The sequence below is a fragment of the Cupressus sempervirens genome, chromosome 7 (assembly GCF_028749045.1).
Source record: "Cupressus sempervirens isolate cs-2001-9-10 chromosome 7, ASM2874904v1, whole genome shotgun sequence".
Classification (NCBI taxonomy): domain Eukaryota; kingdom Viridiplantae; phylum Streptophyta; class Pinopsida; order Cupressales; family Cupressaceae; genus Cupressus; species Cupressus sempervirens.
In genome coordinates, this window is record NC_143124.1 from 529,844,283 (window position 1) to 529,861,515 (window position 17,233).

The window sequence follows — 17,233 nt, forward strand, 5'->3', positions numbered from 1 at the left end:
TGTAATTAAATTGACATTTTATTTAAAGATTCATCTACTGATATTAATGGGGAGTTGTCTGATCCTATTAGGCTGCAAAAATCACACAGGGCTGTCCAATTGCCCGGGCACTGTATGTTTTACCTGCAGATGCACTGTTTTACATTATGAGATCCCCAACCCTAGGTCCTCCACTAAAAGGAATCACTCTCCCTAATCAGGAAGAACTACTTGATACTCAGTTTGCTGATGATACAGCCCTATTTGTAGAAATCAATGAAGAGAACTTTGACAATATGGTTAACAGGTTGTAATTTTTTGTTTGGCTTCAGGTGCTAACATTGCCCCACATAAATCCACTGTTCTAGGATGGACTGATACTGAACCAATTTGGTTAGACCAAAAAGGTTGGAGCTGGGTTGGGCCTAATGGAATTGTCAGATATCTGTGCATTCCTTTTGCAGTGTCTCCTTCTTCAAAGGACATGTGGAACCAGATCTACTCCAAAATTGAAAAGAAGCATCACAAGTGACAAACTCATCTTTTGTCTCTAGCTGGGAGAGCACAGGTGGTTCAGAAAGTTTTAGCATCACACTCTATCTACTTTGCTTCTGCATGGCTTTTCGCTGGTAATCAACTTTGGAAATCGGATGGAATTATGAGGGATTTTCTATGGTCAGATGGTAAGGTAATAAGAAAAGACATGCTGTCAATTGGAACTGGTGCTGCATGCCCAAATCATGGGGGATTGGGTATGCGAGATCTAAGAACTTATGGTATGGCCCTTGCCTCAAAATGGATTTTTAAATCTGTCACCGGAAATGAGCCCTAGAAACTACTCATTAAAACAATACTGTCAAATCTACCATTAGAAAGGGGAAAAGATGGAAGGAACTGTCATTTTCAAATGTAATTCTTGGGGATTTTAAGATAAAAGTTTTTGGATCAAGTGTTTTAACTTCACTATGGAAGGCCTGGTCCCAAGTGAGAAAGCTTTTATGCTTCAAAGGTGTTGTTGATGTCCTCATTGTTTCTCTGTCATTGATAGGTCCTTAAGGTGGAGAATCCAACTGAATAATAAACCTCTTGCTCTTACCCAAAGCTGCTCTGCTAAATATTGGTATCACAAAGGCGTAGTTGTTGTTGAGAACATCTTGATTAACAATAAGATAGGGACTTGAGATGAACTGAATGAATATATGAATGAAAGATTTTAATAATGTCCACAAGGCCAAAGCATCCTATGGATCTCGCAAGCTAGAACACACCCCTAGAAAAGAGGAAAAGAACCTAAGCAAGTTGTAACCTCTTGACTAACTCATCTCTTCGCCGGTGGATTTTGATAATCAGGTTTGCAGTCTTGCCCAATTGTTTTTCTTGAAATAAGTAGTTCAAGCTGGGGAATAAGTTTGATGTGCCACATACTCATAAAAAGACATATGCTTTAATCAAAAAAGCAATGGGTCCTTTTTCCTTGGCAAGCTGGTCTCTAATGCTGACATGTTTATCAAGATTAAATGGAAAGATGGATATTCCTTTATGGACATTTCTACTAAGAAGATCTACAATATGATTAAAGAGGAGGATACTATTCGTAAAGCTTTGAACAAGAACTGGTGTCTTGATTGGTTGAACCCTAAATGGCATTTCATCTTAGACTTTTTGTGACACCAACCTAGTGAACCTAAAAAGCTTTGTTTCAGATGGACTCTTTCGCTAAAAAAAACTTGGTTGTTGGTAACACCTTGAGTCAGCTTGGCATCTTACCCCTTGATGCTCTATTTGTCATGTTCCCAAAACCACTGAGCACATATTTTTAAAATGTAAATTTGCTTTGTTGATTTGGTCTTTCTTTGGTAGACCTGTTTCATGGAATTAGCCCTTTAATTTTTCCTGGATTGAAATTCTTGCTGGCTTTGTGGATGTTTTTTATGCTAAACTTAACAAATTTTGGTCTGCCTTTTCTAATGAAGTCCTTGGGTTTATTTGGAAGAAGAGAAATGATGAGGTTTTCCAGGGATCCAAAAGAGACTTTACTGGGTTTTTCATTAAACTCACATACTACTCTACTATGTCACAGCTTTCTGCTGTCTTGGAGACTCCCAAAAGCAGATTTATGATACTACTACAGGAGGGAGCTATGTTGGTGTATAAAACTGATATCAAATTGGCACACTATTTTCATAGATACAGTGAGATGCTGGATGAAAAAGAAAGGGAGGCTCTCAAACAGTTTGTGGCCAAGGAGAACATTAAAATTGAAGAACAGAACAAGGAGATACAAAAAACTCATGTTCCTCATGCTCCAAAATGGGAAGCCATTGCAGAGATGCCTCCTCTTGAACCTCCGGTTAATATGAATGATGCTGAATGTAGTAACAACGTTATTGGTTCTTGGGAATTGTCCCTGTTTCCAGTTCGCTCAATAGTTCTGCATTTTATTATTGAATTTAGAACTCTGTGTATAGGATCTTCATATAGTAAACCTTATAGTGACAATGTCGTAGTTGGAATTTTGGTCGCTGATATCTTTTATCAGCTCTTGATACTTATCATGACAGTGCTGTAGGAGGATACTTGAATTTTTGAATTTTTGATGCTATGATGTAGTGACTTTTCCGATAATTAATATTAAAATTCACAGTTTTAACTTTCAATCTTAAAATTCTACTCCCTCCATCATGGCAATATTATAGAACTATTTTAAATTATTGCAAATTTTCAAACACGTTTTACAGAAAAATGTATAGTTCACAATTTTTGACAATGAGTAACAGATTTTCTGATTAAAACTGTACGTGCTTATTTTCATTCATCTTTTGAATCACATTCCCTAACCTTTCATCAAAGATAAACAAAATCATCTCTACTGGTTTGCTTGAACCTAGGAACATTTTTTTGTAAGTCCTCATTTGAGATCCTCTTCCGCAAAACTTAACAAATAGTAAAAGAATTATAAATGAACAACGTAATTTCCAATTAAAAAATGGCAAAACGAAATCAAATAAAAAAATGGTCACAACAACGTGTGTGAAGCTAGACCATCAGTTCCCATTGATCAGATGCTCGTGGGAGACCGCAGGTCAAGTTTGGATCACCAGGGGGAATGTGTGCATTAAGAACAAAAATACATTCACCTGTAAAATCAAATTCAAATACAGGGATTGAAAACTCTCTCTGGTAACATTTTGCGAAAAAAAATGCCCGGGATTAAAACGTGAAAATGCCAGAATGAACCTTTTAACCCTTAAAACTGTTAATTATTGTTAGTTGGACAGCTGTTATTTCTGACCCGGAAATAGCAGCACTATTTATGGGTAGCTTGGACAGTTGTTCGTCCTTATCTATGAATAGCGGTTGTATTTATGGGTGGTTTGGACAGCTGTTTGTCCACTTGCCAAAAATTAGTAAATGATTATTATTTACTAATTTTAGCGATTCCTTTTGGACACTTTGCAACCAATTCTATTATTGGTTGTCGAGTTGTCTTAATCTCAGCCGTTGGTTAGATTTAATCTCGGTCGTTGGTTTACCAACAGGAGTAGTATAGAAAAGGGTCATTGGGTCATTTGGATGTGAAGAGAAGTTTTGGAGAAACGTTTGCAGTGTTAGCAAACAGTCTTGCAGTGTTAGCAAGGGCGCAGTGTTAGCGCGAGAATAGCAGCGGGGAATATCAGCGGGATAAATTAGGAGGTTGTCAGAGTTCTGCCAGTGAGAGGCAAGGAATTTTGTATCTCTTGATTTGCTGAAGTTTAATATAATTCCTCATCTGTAGAACTGGTTTTCCCTTAGGGGTTTTTCCAGGGACAATTTGTCCAAAAATATTGTGTTCATTGTGTTGCGCATTTCTTTCCGTATTTTATAAATGAAGTTGCAGTTGTGTTATTTTTCGATATTAGTTGGGAATTTATTTTCAGCAGTTTAATAATCATTTGTGATAGGAGATTAATAATCAGTGACTGCAATAGTTTGATTTTTCACAAAAACGACAGATGTTTCCTTTTTAGAAGCATTGTTTGAAAAAAGCCATCGTTTAACCCGACCAAAGATATGCCAGTTGGCCTAGGGGCGGGGTCCTGCAATTAATAACGTTATTTTTTAGCCAGTATTGACCAGACCAGAGAGATGCCAATTGGCGCAGGGATAAGGAGATGAAGTTAATATCGTTTTATATGCTTCTATGAACTTTCTCAGATATTTACTATTGTGAATGTAAATGCCGAAAAAAATACGATTAAACTGTCAAGGGCTCCCAACTTTAGTTCATCCAAGCCAAATCCAAAGGAAAAACCCCGAATAAAAGTGCGTAACTGCCAATTTTAACTTACCAAGATGCTCCTGAAAGACCACATGTAAGACTGAAAACCTCTTTAGATCCCTGGCATATCGCCAATGGGGGAGTCGCGTGCCTCAAAAAAATTGATGTTTGTCGTAATAGTGTTTCTCGGTTGAGGTTTCTAAAAAATGGATCTTTAGTTCATTCAAAAACATATTTTTCCTTAACAGTAACGCAATTAATCAGAAATAGCCCACACCTGTGAGGATTGCTTCTGCCGAGAATTCTCTTCTCGGGAACTTTGACGGCCTTTTCGACCAAATCTTCAGTAGGAACAATTGGCAAAGTGGGCATAAGCGTCGCTAAAAAGGTAAGGAAAGTGGCGACAGGCCAAGAAGGCCTCACATTGTCGGAGATTTTACACATGGGCGCCACCAAAATCGCGCCGCTCCAATTCCCCCGAGGTTGAGCTAGATGAATGAGAAGGCAAATGGCGGCCCCCATGGATTCCCCAAAAAGAAATCTCGGAACATTTGTATCTCTGTAAAGGGAATCAAAATACGCAATGCAGTCGCTCACCACGTGATCAACATTGGGTACAAAACCTTTAAGGCCATCGGATTGGCCGTGACCAGGGAGATCGATGGCTGCGGCTGCGCAGCCCATTTGCGCAAAGAAAATGGCATTGTTCTGGAATGTCCAGCTGATGTCGTTGCCATAGCCGTGGAGCATGCATATTATGGCACTGGGAGAGCCATTTAGCGGAGCCCATGTTCGTGTGAAGAGAGAAATGCCCCGCGGGGATTCGAACCTTGATTTAGTACCGCTTATGCCTTGCCTGGCGTAGTATTCCTCCTCTGTAATGTCTCCCCAAGGCGTTTTTGGAGACGCCATTTTTAACTATCCCAACATAATACCCTTCCACGGGCGCATTGTGTATATTCAGCCGGTCGTCTCTCTCAACCATCGTTGACTTCCTGGACGAATTGCAAGCGAAGTTAATACGTATTCAAGTGGTGACTGCCAGAGACAAGGCTGAAACTTCTTTATATTTGAAACGGCAACTAAATCCTGATTTCCCCGCCAGGGTTGGAGCTGGCTGTTACAAGACAAAAATCTCAATTTGATAATTAAAATTAACCAAAAAAAAAAAATACACGTGATTTTGAGTCAAACTCATTGAATTCATTTGGATGCTCGCAGGGGTGAAGCACCAGCAACTTGAGTGCACTTGAATACAAAGTTTCCTCCATGGTTAAACCCAAAGCTTGCAACCTCATTTGCAAAACCTTCACCAAGTGTTTTGCAAATGGTTCAATAAGGCAGAACACTTGGTGAAGGTTTTCCAAATGGGCTTGCAAGCTTTGGGTTTAACCATGGAGGAAACTCTGTAGTTAAACGCGCTCACGTTGGAGTAGTACTGGGATTTCAATAAGGCACAACACTTGGTGAAGGTTTTGCAAATGGGGTTGCAAGCTTTGGGTTTAACCATGGAGGAAACTTCGTAGTTAAGCACGCTCAGGATGGAGTAGTACTAGGATGGGTGACCTCCCGAGAAGTCCCAGTGCTTCACCCTTGTGAGCATCACCTAGATCCAATAAGTGCAAAATGTTCCATTTATTCTCACGAGAGATGGATTCATGTTGATCACTACTCATGAAACATGGGTCAATGAGTTTGATTCAAAATCACATAGTTAAATCCTTTCAAAATCACATAGTTAAATCCTGATAACAATATCACAATTTGACTTGTTATGGAAATTAGCTCCCACTTATCAAAAGAATATACTTGTATTTTACAATTTTATTTATTTATTAATTTTAAATTTTTTTAAAAAATGTTGTTCTTAGCATGGCAAGAGAGGGGAGCCTACCGTGGTATGAGTGAACTAATGATTGATTTTAATGATATGAGACTAAACAATTTAAGGCACTAAAAAGACACTATTCTTAACCAATTTACATATTCCTTGTTCTATTTTATTTTCTATTATGGAACTTAACCAAAAAATCAACAGTTTGGTTGATCTTATCTTCTTCAAATAAATTGTGCATGATATTAGCCTTCAAGATGATTTCATGATGAGCCTCACTATCATCATATGTTGTGCATTCTATGAGAAAGTGTCATTCAATTTCAATTGCTCGTGTCCTACAAAGCATGCAAGTTTTCTCCTCCCAAGCCTCTTTGGACCTCTTCCATCTACATGTCTTGCATCTAAGATGATGTGATCCTATCCTTAATTGTGCCACTAACATCCTTCTTTTTCCTTTAATAGTAGCCCCTCGATACACTTTCGCACCATGTTCCTTGGTTGGGTTGAATTCTTGGATGTAGTAAGCCTTTTTTCTACCAATGTTATTAGTGCACATGGCACCGTAAAACTTCTCTATGACAATTTTTTTTAATTTAGGACACTTATGAAGCTTAATGCCCTACTTATTCAACCACTTTTATATTACTAAATCCAAGTTTTCTTTCCACGATTAAGATCCTCTCCTTTCACAGTTTCTAGTCTACATTGATTATGCATGTTTTCAATCTTCTTTAATAAGTGATTGGGTTATTGTTGAGGCTTCCAATGGAAAAATATTAGCCTTCGCCAAAAGAATATCATAAACAACAGATGTTTTAACTTTGAGATTTCATGTGATTAGGTGTTTTTGAATTCTCTCTAGCTATCTCCATCCATAGTTTGGCATGATGCCACCCTAAACTCTGTAGCCTATAGAATCACTGACATGACTAACAAATCAAAAAGAGTCCTCTTGGTTTTCTAATCCCAAAGTTCATCTATCTTACATCTATTCTGGAGTAGGAACCAAGCTTTACATCCCCTTGCATCCTTTTCACTCCATATGTCTCCCAACTGAGCTCAAGGTGAAAGTTGATCTCGAGGTATTTGTATTTTTTAACAATTTTTAATGGTCTAGCTTCAAATATGAGAGTAATATATTTTTCTTTTCTCTTTAAAGAGAAAATCACAATTTTGGTTTTGGTAATGATCACATATAAACCAACCTCCTATAAAAAGTTCTCTAAGGCCCCTAAATGATCTCTTAACCCATATCAAAATAAGACCATAAGCATGCAAAAGAAGCTTCGCCACATACCCTTACAAATGAGCAGCTTCCCCCTCCATTTTATTTAACCAGATTCTAGTTCATCAATGTATGACACGAACAGGGTTGGGATAAAGGATATCCATGTTTAACGCCAATGTCACTACCAAAACATTTGGACATTCCTTCCTTAGTTCTGATTTTGTCTTGAACTTTATCATATGATCTATGCATAACCACTCTATGCTCATCTGAGATACCCAATTCTTCTATTTTATTCAATAGCTTGTCTTTGGACACCTTGTCAAATGATTTCTTAAAATCCACAAAACAACAATAAGCTCAACTTCCCTAATTATCCCATATTTTCTCTATGAAGTACCAAAGAGTAATGTAATGATTAATGGTGGAGTTTTTAGGTCTAAAACTCACTTGTCCTCTGCCCTTTTAGCCTCACCTTTTGTCCAACTATTGATTGTACATTCTATTGTACTCTAAAAAAGTTTCCCAAGAAGTGTGTTGACCATAATAGTGTAGTAGTTAGATGGATTATTGATATCCTCACTCTTGAATAGGGGAACAACCACACTAGTTGTCTAAATCCCTAGGAAGCCCTCGCTAATAACACAATTAAAGATTCCTTTTATGTAGGGTGTAGGAATTTTTGCTCCCCATTTTAAAAATTTGGCTTGAAGCCCATCAATATCTCTAGCTTTACCACTTGCTAATTGTGTTATCCCTAGCTTGATATTATCAATCACAAAGAGTTCCTCTAATGTATTGACTATGGGAGGACTATTTTATTCTTATGGACATTCATAGAGAAAATTTACATATTCAAGCCATTGTACGTCTATAATAATGTTGTCACTTTGTTTTCTCACTTGTATTTCTTTCCAAAACTTTTTTTGCATCATTTATCTAGGGGATATTAACTCTTCCCTTCTTGCTCTAACACACTTTTTTTTTTTTTTGTGTGAATCAATTTCATATACTACTTCTTGAATTTTTTGTTTGTATGTTTCCATCTATTAGATCTCTTTGTTGCCTTACATTCCTCATCAAACTATGGATTTGCCAAAAAAATTGTTAATATCCCTCTTTCTACTACATGATATTTTACATGCATTTAGAGCCTTGTGGATTGTAGAAATCATCAATATAGTATGAACATGTTCACATTTCTCGTTAACTTTGTCAACCACCAAGATGTTATTTATTTCATGAAATCATTGCTTAAGCATTGCATTGAAGATGTTCTTGTTCTCCTAATTTAAGAGGATTTTTCCTTTATTAGTTGCTTTGTTTTGCATGTGAGGATTATGTTTATTGTGTGGACTATTTGAAGTGAAATCTATCTTGATAAATAGATGCATGTGATCAAAAATTATCTCTATATGGCATACATCAACATCAAACCCAAGAACTTTGGTTGTAAGATTTTGTGAAAAAAGTGACATAGTCAACCACACTCTACCCATTATATATTTTGTGCATGATGCCCCCCAACTTCAACCAACCTCTCATCCTATTGCAAATAACCATACCAAACAAACTACACAACCCTAGTAATTCAGTTCTAAAATGCAAGACACCTCCATTATCATCTTTTGAGGTTCTTTTCCAAGATTGATCGATGTCATCTTCTAGCCATAGAGGGTTACTTTTTCCCTTTTCACTATCAATCAGTTGCAAGGGTTAATTATTGGCTATCTTAGCATTGAGGTTCCCCACTAACATTATGTCATCAATGGTGTTAATACTAAAATAGCTTTTTAAAACAGTGCATATGGATCTTTATTATCTAGATTTTCCCTCTTCTAGAACTTATTTTGTGGAGAAAAGTAATAGACAATCACCATGAAAGTTATCTCATTCATTGTAATTTGCAGCCAAATATGCTATTTATTTGGGTCTTCCTTTTTAAATTTTACAATATCATACCACCTTTCATTAATAAGCATTATACCCCACCATGCCCTTTAACTGCCTCATTCTCTTTATTTCAAACTAGAAAATTATTATAACCTTCAAAATTTGGTACCATGCAACCATCATGTCCATGTGTTTCTACAAGTACAATAATATTTTTCCCCTTTGTTATGGGCCCCACCCTAGGACCTCTTCTCCATGGATAACCTCTAAAGTTCTAACTTGGAACATTTAAGTAGTTACGCCATGCTCCTAATTCCTATTTCTCCTTCATGAAATTTTCACTAATTTGGGCTTTCTCATTCTTCAACCAAGCCCATTTCTCCTTATTTCTTATTTTTTTACCTTTTCCCACTCCTTCCTCTATTCTTCCTATTGGGAAAAATTAAGATCTTCATCTAGATAGAAATGGGTTCCTGCAAGTAACCTTCTATTTTTTAGAATAATATTCTTACGCTCTACATATTCAAGGTAACTCATATGTGTTATTTGTTTAGCAATCATATTTGCTTGTTTAATACCCCTTGTCCACTTCAACTAATATCTAAAATCATCCCTTGTTAACGTGTTAGTTCTATCTCTTTCTCTAAAATATTTGACAATGATATTTTCCACTTTACCCTTGTTAAAGTTGGAGGATGGTTGCAAATGTAATGGCATTGTTTGTAATTTTCATGTTTTTCAAAGGCAAGGATCTCTCTTTTATTTATATTGTGGATAAGACATGGATAAATATTTTCTTACATGAGACATGTTTATTCATTAACACATACTCTTGTGTGTGTGTGTGTGTGTGTGTGTGTGTACATACTTACATACATATATATACATTGTTAATCTCATTGTGGTTTTGATGAAGTAATGACAAAGCACTTAGTCATTATTCAACAAAGAACAATGCAAGTCAAGTGCATAGTGTATGTTGAGCATAAGCCTCTAGAAAATACATGTCAAGTAATATGATAGTTAGTGTCGAGCACTAGTATGTAGTGAGTAGTCAGTGTGTGATGAGTCACTCAAGTGTTGAGCAAACAGAAGGAGCCAAGAAAACAGAGTGTCTAGTGATTCAGGTGTCAAGAAAGAGTGAGTGTCGAGCCATTCAGAAGTTGAGTATTAGTATATAGAATGCAGCGAAGGCCGAGCATCAGGGTCTATTGATGTCGAGTTACTAGTTTTTGACATAGATATTTGTTATGGCACAAACTTCTATGTAAATAATTTTTTGCCAACATGAACATGAATTTTTGATATTAAGAAATAAGGATCCAATCGCATTATGAATCCCTATGCCGATACATGCAACCAATCAGATAAAGGAAAGAGTTAGGCAACAATAAGGATCAACCACAATTGTTGATTTTAACCTATCCCATCTCCATAATTCCTACAAAAAGAGGTAAACCCTAAAGAACATCATGTATGTGAAGGAGGATGTGAAGAGAGAATTTCAAGGTGGAAATGATGGCTAAATTATGGAACTACAATGCAAAACTAGTCTGAGAAGTACAAAGACAAGCAGAGAAAGGATAGAGAAGATAGATATGATCAAGAGGATCAAGACATAACTAGTAAAGAGGGGATCTGACGTCAAGCAACAAGATGCTAACCAAAGGATTAGGTGTTGAATTATTCTAATAGGTGATACAAAGTAAATCTCTTAACATAGTAGTCTTAACAGACTTTTGTAAATCTCCTAACAGAGTGCTCACCTAGTTGTGAGTTAAAATCCTTTAATCAGGATGAGACCTAACAGTCTTGTAAGCCATTAACAAGGCAAACCTTTCCCAAGGTAGATCATAGTTGATGATCAAAACTTTGTATCCATAATAGGCCACACTTTATAGCTGCAATAGTGGAGATTTGTGGGTGTCATCCCCTCCCTAGTTTTACCTTCTCCTTGGAGGGTTTTTGGCTAGCCAAAATCTTATGTGTTATGTGTTGATTTATTTCATGCTCTGGATGCGATGAATGGTTACTTATTTCAGTTTACATGTTAAGTTATGAGATGAATGTATGGTGAAACGTTTTAGAGGTAAAAGTCTTAAATGCTAATTCACACCCCAGATCCCCTCTCAAAACTTACTTTCCCATTGCTAATTCCAACAACTGGTATCAGAGCTTTGTTCTCTAGAAAGGAAAGTTTAATAGCTTTTGAGGTAAGATATTGAAGATGGAAGTCTACAAATTGGGAAAGACTATTGAGAACCAGAAGATTGAAATACAACTTATCCTACATAAACTCAAGGAAGCAAGAGATGAACTGCAATAATCATTCAAGAAAAGAAAGGAATTGGCCATTCAACAAAATGAAACTCAATATCAAGAAGAAGACACTACTAGATTATTTGAGGACAAAAACTTAAATTAATTTAATGTAGGTATTGCAGATCTGACGAAAAAGAATAATACCCTAAATGAAGAAGTCAAGAATCTGAAAAAGGAACAAGAGACTCGGTCAGTATTGTTATATGAGCCAATTGAACTAAAAAAGAAAGATGATGAAGATAGATTCGTGAATGAAGAAGATAAAATACTGATAGCTAATAGACTTGAGGAGAAGTCATTCAATGTGATAAAGTTACGAAGCATTCGATTGGACATGATGAATCAGCTGATGATTTCAAATCAAGAACTGAATAGGAAAGACTTTGAGATTACAACTTTGGAAACACAAAATGCCCTACTACAAAATGAATTGAAGACAAAAAAGGATGAACTAGTGAAGCCATAAAGTATTTTGAAAAACTGATGGAAACACCAAGGTCAAACAATGACACTGTTGGATTAGGCTATTCTACTACTAAGAAAGTAGAATCATCTAGAAGTGGTGAAAAAAGGAACTATAAGGGAAAGAGAAACAAGCCCATTTGTCATCACTATGGAAAATTGGGTCACACAACAATATCTGTAGGAGCAACATTGGAAGTCAAAGCCCTAAGCAAAAATTCAAGGCACATTGCCATAACTACAAGAAGCAAGGACATCAGGCACATGAATGTAGGATAAAGACCATTAACACTCAGAGATTTGAAGGATATTGCTACAACTGTCAAAAGTATGGACACAAGGGATATGAATGCATATCCAAACCCAAGTGGACATCAAACAAGCAAACCAAGGTACATCATCATGGGAATACTTATGATTGGGATTACAATACAAGGTACAGCCATCATTATTGTGGTGAGTATGGTCATGTTGCAGTAAATTACATTACAACACATTTCAGAGATAATTATAACAAATGGTTGAATGGGGTTGTATGCTTTAGTTGTCTTAAGACTAGTCATGTAAGCAGAAATTGTCCAACTCGATCACCTACACCGAACAGTGAATTTAGCAAAGGCAAAGAAAAGTTAGATGTTGAAAAGAAAAAGATGCAAATGAACAAGACATGGAAAAAGAAAGAAGATTGCAGCACATCAAGTCAAGATGAGGTCACTTCATCCAATGGATCAGGTGATCACATCACCCCCAACTAGGAAATCAAAGGTATGTGTAGAACTGACATCGAAAATGATATATTTTGCATCAGTTCCAAGCATTCAAGTAATGAAAATAATCTATCAACATATATTAAGATGCAATGAAGTGATTAGAACAAAGATATATTCTATTATTTTGTGTTGTTGTCAAGTATTGGAAGTATTCTAGTAAGTTTCGAGTGATGAGGTACTATAGAGACTGTCGAGCTAGCTATGATATTCAAGTAAATTGAAAACCCTATAGTGATCAAGCTAACAACTATATATGCACTAAGCATTAACTACGAGGTTTTGAAGGCTATATAATCAATTTTTTGAGTCATTTGCATTTACCAAAGATTGAAGAGCACGAAGACAATTTGAACAAGATATTCCAATGACTGCATACAACATTCAACTAAACAAAACATTTTTACATCGATTTGAAAGGTATTTCACTTGTGTCGAGTTATATTGTTTTGCATTTTGTAAACCCTAGCAAGTGAAATATGGCAGCAAGTTCATTAGTGGGAGTAAGGAAGGAAGATAAAGAGGTTACCAATGTACAATTGATCAATAATGATGTTCGACAACCACCATTTTGCGCTATTCTAGAGATTGCATACAAAGGAGATCCATCTAGTGTGTTATCAACCATTCCGCCCAAGGTTTTAATGATTCAAGATGTTAGATGTTGTTATACATGCAAGGTTGGAGAAGTTGGCGATTTAGAAATCATAGAGAATTATCATAAGTTGTGTGGGAACAGTGTTTTGAAAGAAGAAAACAAGATTGTAGAGCAAAAAGGGTTAATGCATGCCCAAGATTTTTTGCAAGTTTTCAAAACAGAATGGATAAAGATCGTCTTGAGTCAAATACATGATAATAAGCTATGGTTGGAGAATGGACCTATCAGAATATCAAAGGGGATCATCCATAGAGTGATAGGGTATCTTACCCTAGACAGGCTGAAGACATTGAGGAGCGATGCAAAATAATTAATTGAGAAGAATACTGGAGTCAAGGGGAATGTTAATTGATGGAATTGAATACCCTATTGTTGCATTCACAGTGAGAGTGATAGTTTACAAATTCTACCAATTGAGTCAACTCAATAATGTGCCATGTATTATCGTTGACCTAGGTTACAAGATCATAAAGAAAGATCATTCTTATGAATTAGCCGAGTTGTAACTTCAACAACTTTAAGAAAACTTAGAAGCTATCATAAAGGCAAAGAGTCCTTCATGTAAGTTTGGTTCACTCCTTTTCTATACATTCTTTTATGTGCAAAACACATTTCCTACATTTGGCAAGGTAGTATGGAAGTCTAGTCTATTTGTTACCCAATAGATAGGTGAATTCATTGAGCAATTAGGAGAGAATTTTGATTCAATTATGACTAGTTATTTTGAAGATTTCAAGAAATCTATGAGGTAGAGGTCAAGAATTCTTATATCTCTAGTGGAGCAACATTATAATGATGTCTTTTTCCTAGTAGATGTCGACTATACTTATGTTTAGGTAGCAATTCCAAGGGTTAGATGGTTGAGACCACTACCATATGAGATAAATGTTAATGAGGCATCTGCAACCATTACTGCATTGTTGGCAGAAGAGATTGACAAGGATGCTACATCCTTTGGGAATTATGATGAAGCAAAATCAAGAATAACTATAAACTTGCACAGTGCCACTGTTATTAGAATGAATATAACAAGATGGTGAAGAAATTGAAAGAAAAATTTGTTGAAGGAGGGAAGAAGTAGAAGAAGATGATGATGATGAAGGTCAAGGACCCTTATAGCTTACATAGGGACAAGGTGAAGATCAAGCTTTAAAGGATGAAGAGGAAGCTGAGCCAGAACCTAAGAAAATTGAGATGAAGAGGAAGACACCACTGAAGAAAGTTGAGAAAGCAAAGAAAGTGGAAAAGAAGGAGCAACATACACCAACTACACCTTTGATAAGGTCAAGCACAAGGGTTGTCACTGTACAAGCCAAGAAAGCACAATCAACAAAAGAGAAAAAGAAGGATGATACAACAGAGTCGAGCATGCCTGCTAAGAGATTGAAGAGAAGTTTGAAACTTTAGGATGAATCAAATGAGGAAAGAACTAAATTAGATGACAATAGTCAATTCAAAGTGGTAAGCCATAATCCTTCATCTAACATTGAAAACCTATGTGACAACATAAAGAGTAATGCAGAATTGTCAGGTTTTTAACATGTTAATTTTTGTAAGTTAGATAATGGTGATAAGCATAATATTGAAGAGGTTATTTATGATATGATGGCCATATTTAAAACCACTCCATTAGAGATTGCTAACTCATTACCTAAGAGATTATATGAAAGAGTTGATCAAAAATGGAAGTTCAACATGGAGACTGAAAAGCGAATCAGGGAGGCTAATTTAGCTAAAGTCATGCCTAAATTTGATAACACATAGATTACAAAGGCTGTAGAGAAACATAAAGAGAGATTTGCTCCTAAACACAAAGCCTTTCATATTTTGAGAAGTAGATTTGAAGAGTTGGTAACCTAGAGAAAATTACTTTAGCAAACAATCTATGGGTTGACTGCACAATTAGTAAAAATAATGGAGGGGGAGAAAGGAGTAGAGGTAGAGAAAATTGGAACAGAACATGTTGAGACCGCTCAAGATGACATGGTTGAGGAAGATGCACAAGATGTCAATGTACCGAGCACCAGTCCTACACATGGTGAGAAAAAGAGTCAATAGGACTCAATGACCATAGAGGATATACCTGATCACTCTACACATAATGACAATCCATTGAGTGAGGAAGATTTGAAGACATTGTAACAGGAATCCACCAAATCTGTTCTATCATGCATAAATCTTGTATTGGTAAGGATTGATGAATCTCAAAAGGCTGAGATTACATCCACTGAGATACAACAAGATACATCTAGTGTGCCCTCACATGTTGCAGAAGTTAAGGAGAAGGATTCAAATGAACAAGCAACATATCGAAGTGTAAACTTGGAACAACAAGGTGAGCTTAATCAAGCAACATTTTCAATGTCTATTATTGTCATTAAGATGGAGGAGAAGGAGACAGATACCCAAGCTACATTATTGTCAAGTCTACAAAGCTCAGGGTTGCTAGCATTTGTCATAATTGACAATAAGAGTAATAATGAAGAGAAAGAGGATAAGGAAGAGAATCCTACACTCACCTCATTGAAACCCATTGAAGATCAGACAGAGGTTGAACAAGAAGAAGATGATAAGATGACTATTGAGATCGAGGAATAGGTAGCTATATAGACACTGGTCACTTTACCAGTCACTACACCTCCTCCCAGGAGCCAGACTCTTCAAAGGCTGAGTACTCAAGTTACACCATTGCAGATATCAAGGCCAAGTGCCGGTACACATAAGAGTGATGAGACTACATCATTTGAGGATGTGAGTCTAGACGAGGTGATTGTTCTACCCCAGTTTGATCCCACAACAATCACACTTGAAGAAATGGTTGTTCTTCAAGAGGCTCTCCAGAGGAAATAAAAGCAAGAAATCATGAGAAGGGAGCACAAGCACTGTTAGTGTAGTTTTTTATTTTTCCTATTTTGCTAGGTTTTTCCTACACTTTTAATAATCTCGCTTAGGTTAATAAAGCATGTCTTATTAGGTGAATGGTTGTGAGGTGTCACCTTCCTACATGTGAGCATCCATTAGCTATCTTGGGAAGATACTTTGCTATCTTTAGTCCGATAGATGGTTGCTCCTCATTGGTTGGTGTTGCTACCTCCTCCCTCTTCTTAGCCTATATAAGCATGCTACCTGGCTTGTATTTGCATCTCTTGTTTTTGCATCCTCTTAATGTTATTTTGCTTCCAGCATTTGCATTACTCTCTTGGAGACTAACTCTATGATGCTATTTTGATTTTGTATCATTTGCAATTATAGTTTAGATATTTATTCTTTGCACTAGTTTTCTGGGTTATTAATCTTATCAGATTCTAACATGGTATCAGAGCTTTTCTATGTGCAAGAGTAGATTTTAGTTTCCTTATTTCAGAGATTCGGGGGGGGGGGCAAATAAACTTTATTGTAGTTTTTTGAAAAATGAAGTATGCTCTTCTCTTGCATCTTTGGATGATCCTGAGAATCAGAAAAGTTTTGACAAAAATGATTTTTCTCTGGGGTTTCAATCTCAAATCTGACAACCAACTTGCATAATTGGAGTTTTCAATCAGTTTTGCAGGTTCCAGCATGCCATTGATGGACTTAGGAAGCTGATCCAGCATTTGCATGTCATATTTTGGTTGCTGGGGTCATTTTTTGATTTTTGGAGCCGTTTTTTACTGTTAAAGGCATCTGATTTACACTACAGCAACATCTTCTGTACATCAGCAAGAAAAATGCTTTTTGGGTTTTGTTCGCAGCCCCAAAAAACCATCTGGGTATTTTTTAGATTTTGCATGCAAGCTATATATTTTGCAGAATCGAGCATGCAAAGCTACAACCATACCCCTCTCCATTG

General features: G+C 36.5%; 1 protein-coding gene across 1 annotated transcript in view; it reads right to left on the reverse strand.

The window, feature by feature from the left end:
- Window positions 1–5,167, reverse strand: part of LOC149547850 (alpha/beta-Hydrolases superfamily protein) — a 51,099-nt gene extending 45,932 nt beyond the window's left edge. The window contains exon 1 of the mRNA XM_089791899.1: window positions 4,515–5,167. Coding sequence (XP_089648025.1) covers window positions 4,515–5,149 — 635 coding nt within the window. The 5' untranslated portion in view covers window positions 5,150–5,167. The remainder of the gene's footprint in view (window positions 1–4,514) is intronic.
- Window positions 5,168–17,233: the final 12,066 nt, after the last annotated feature.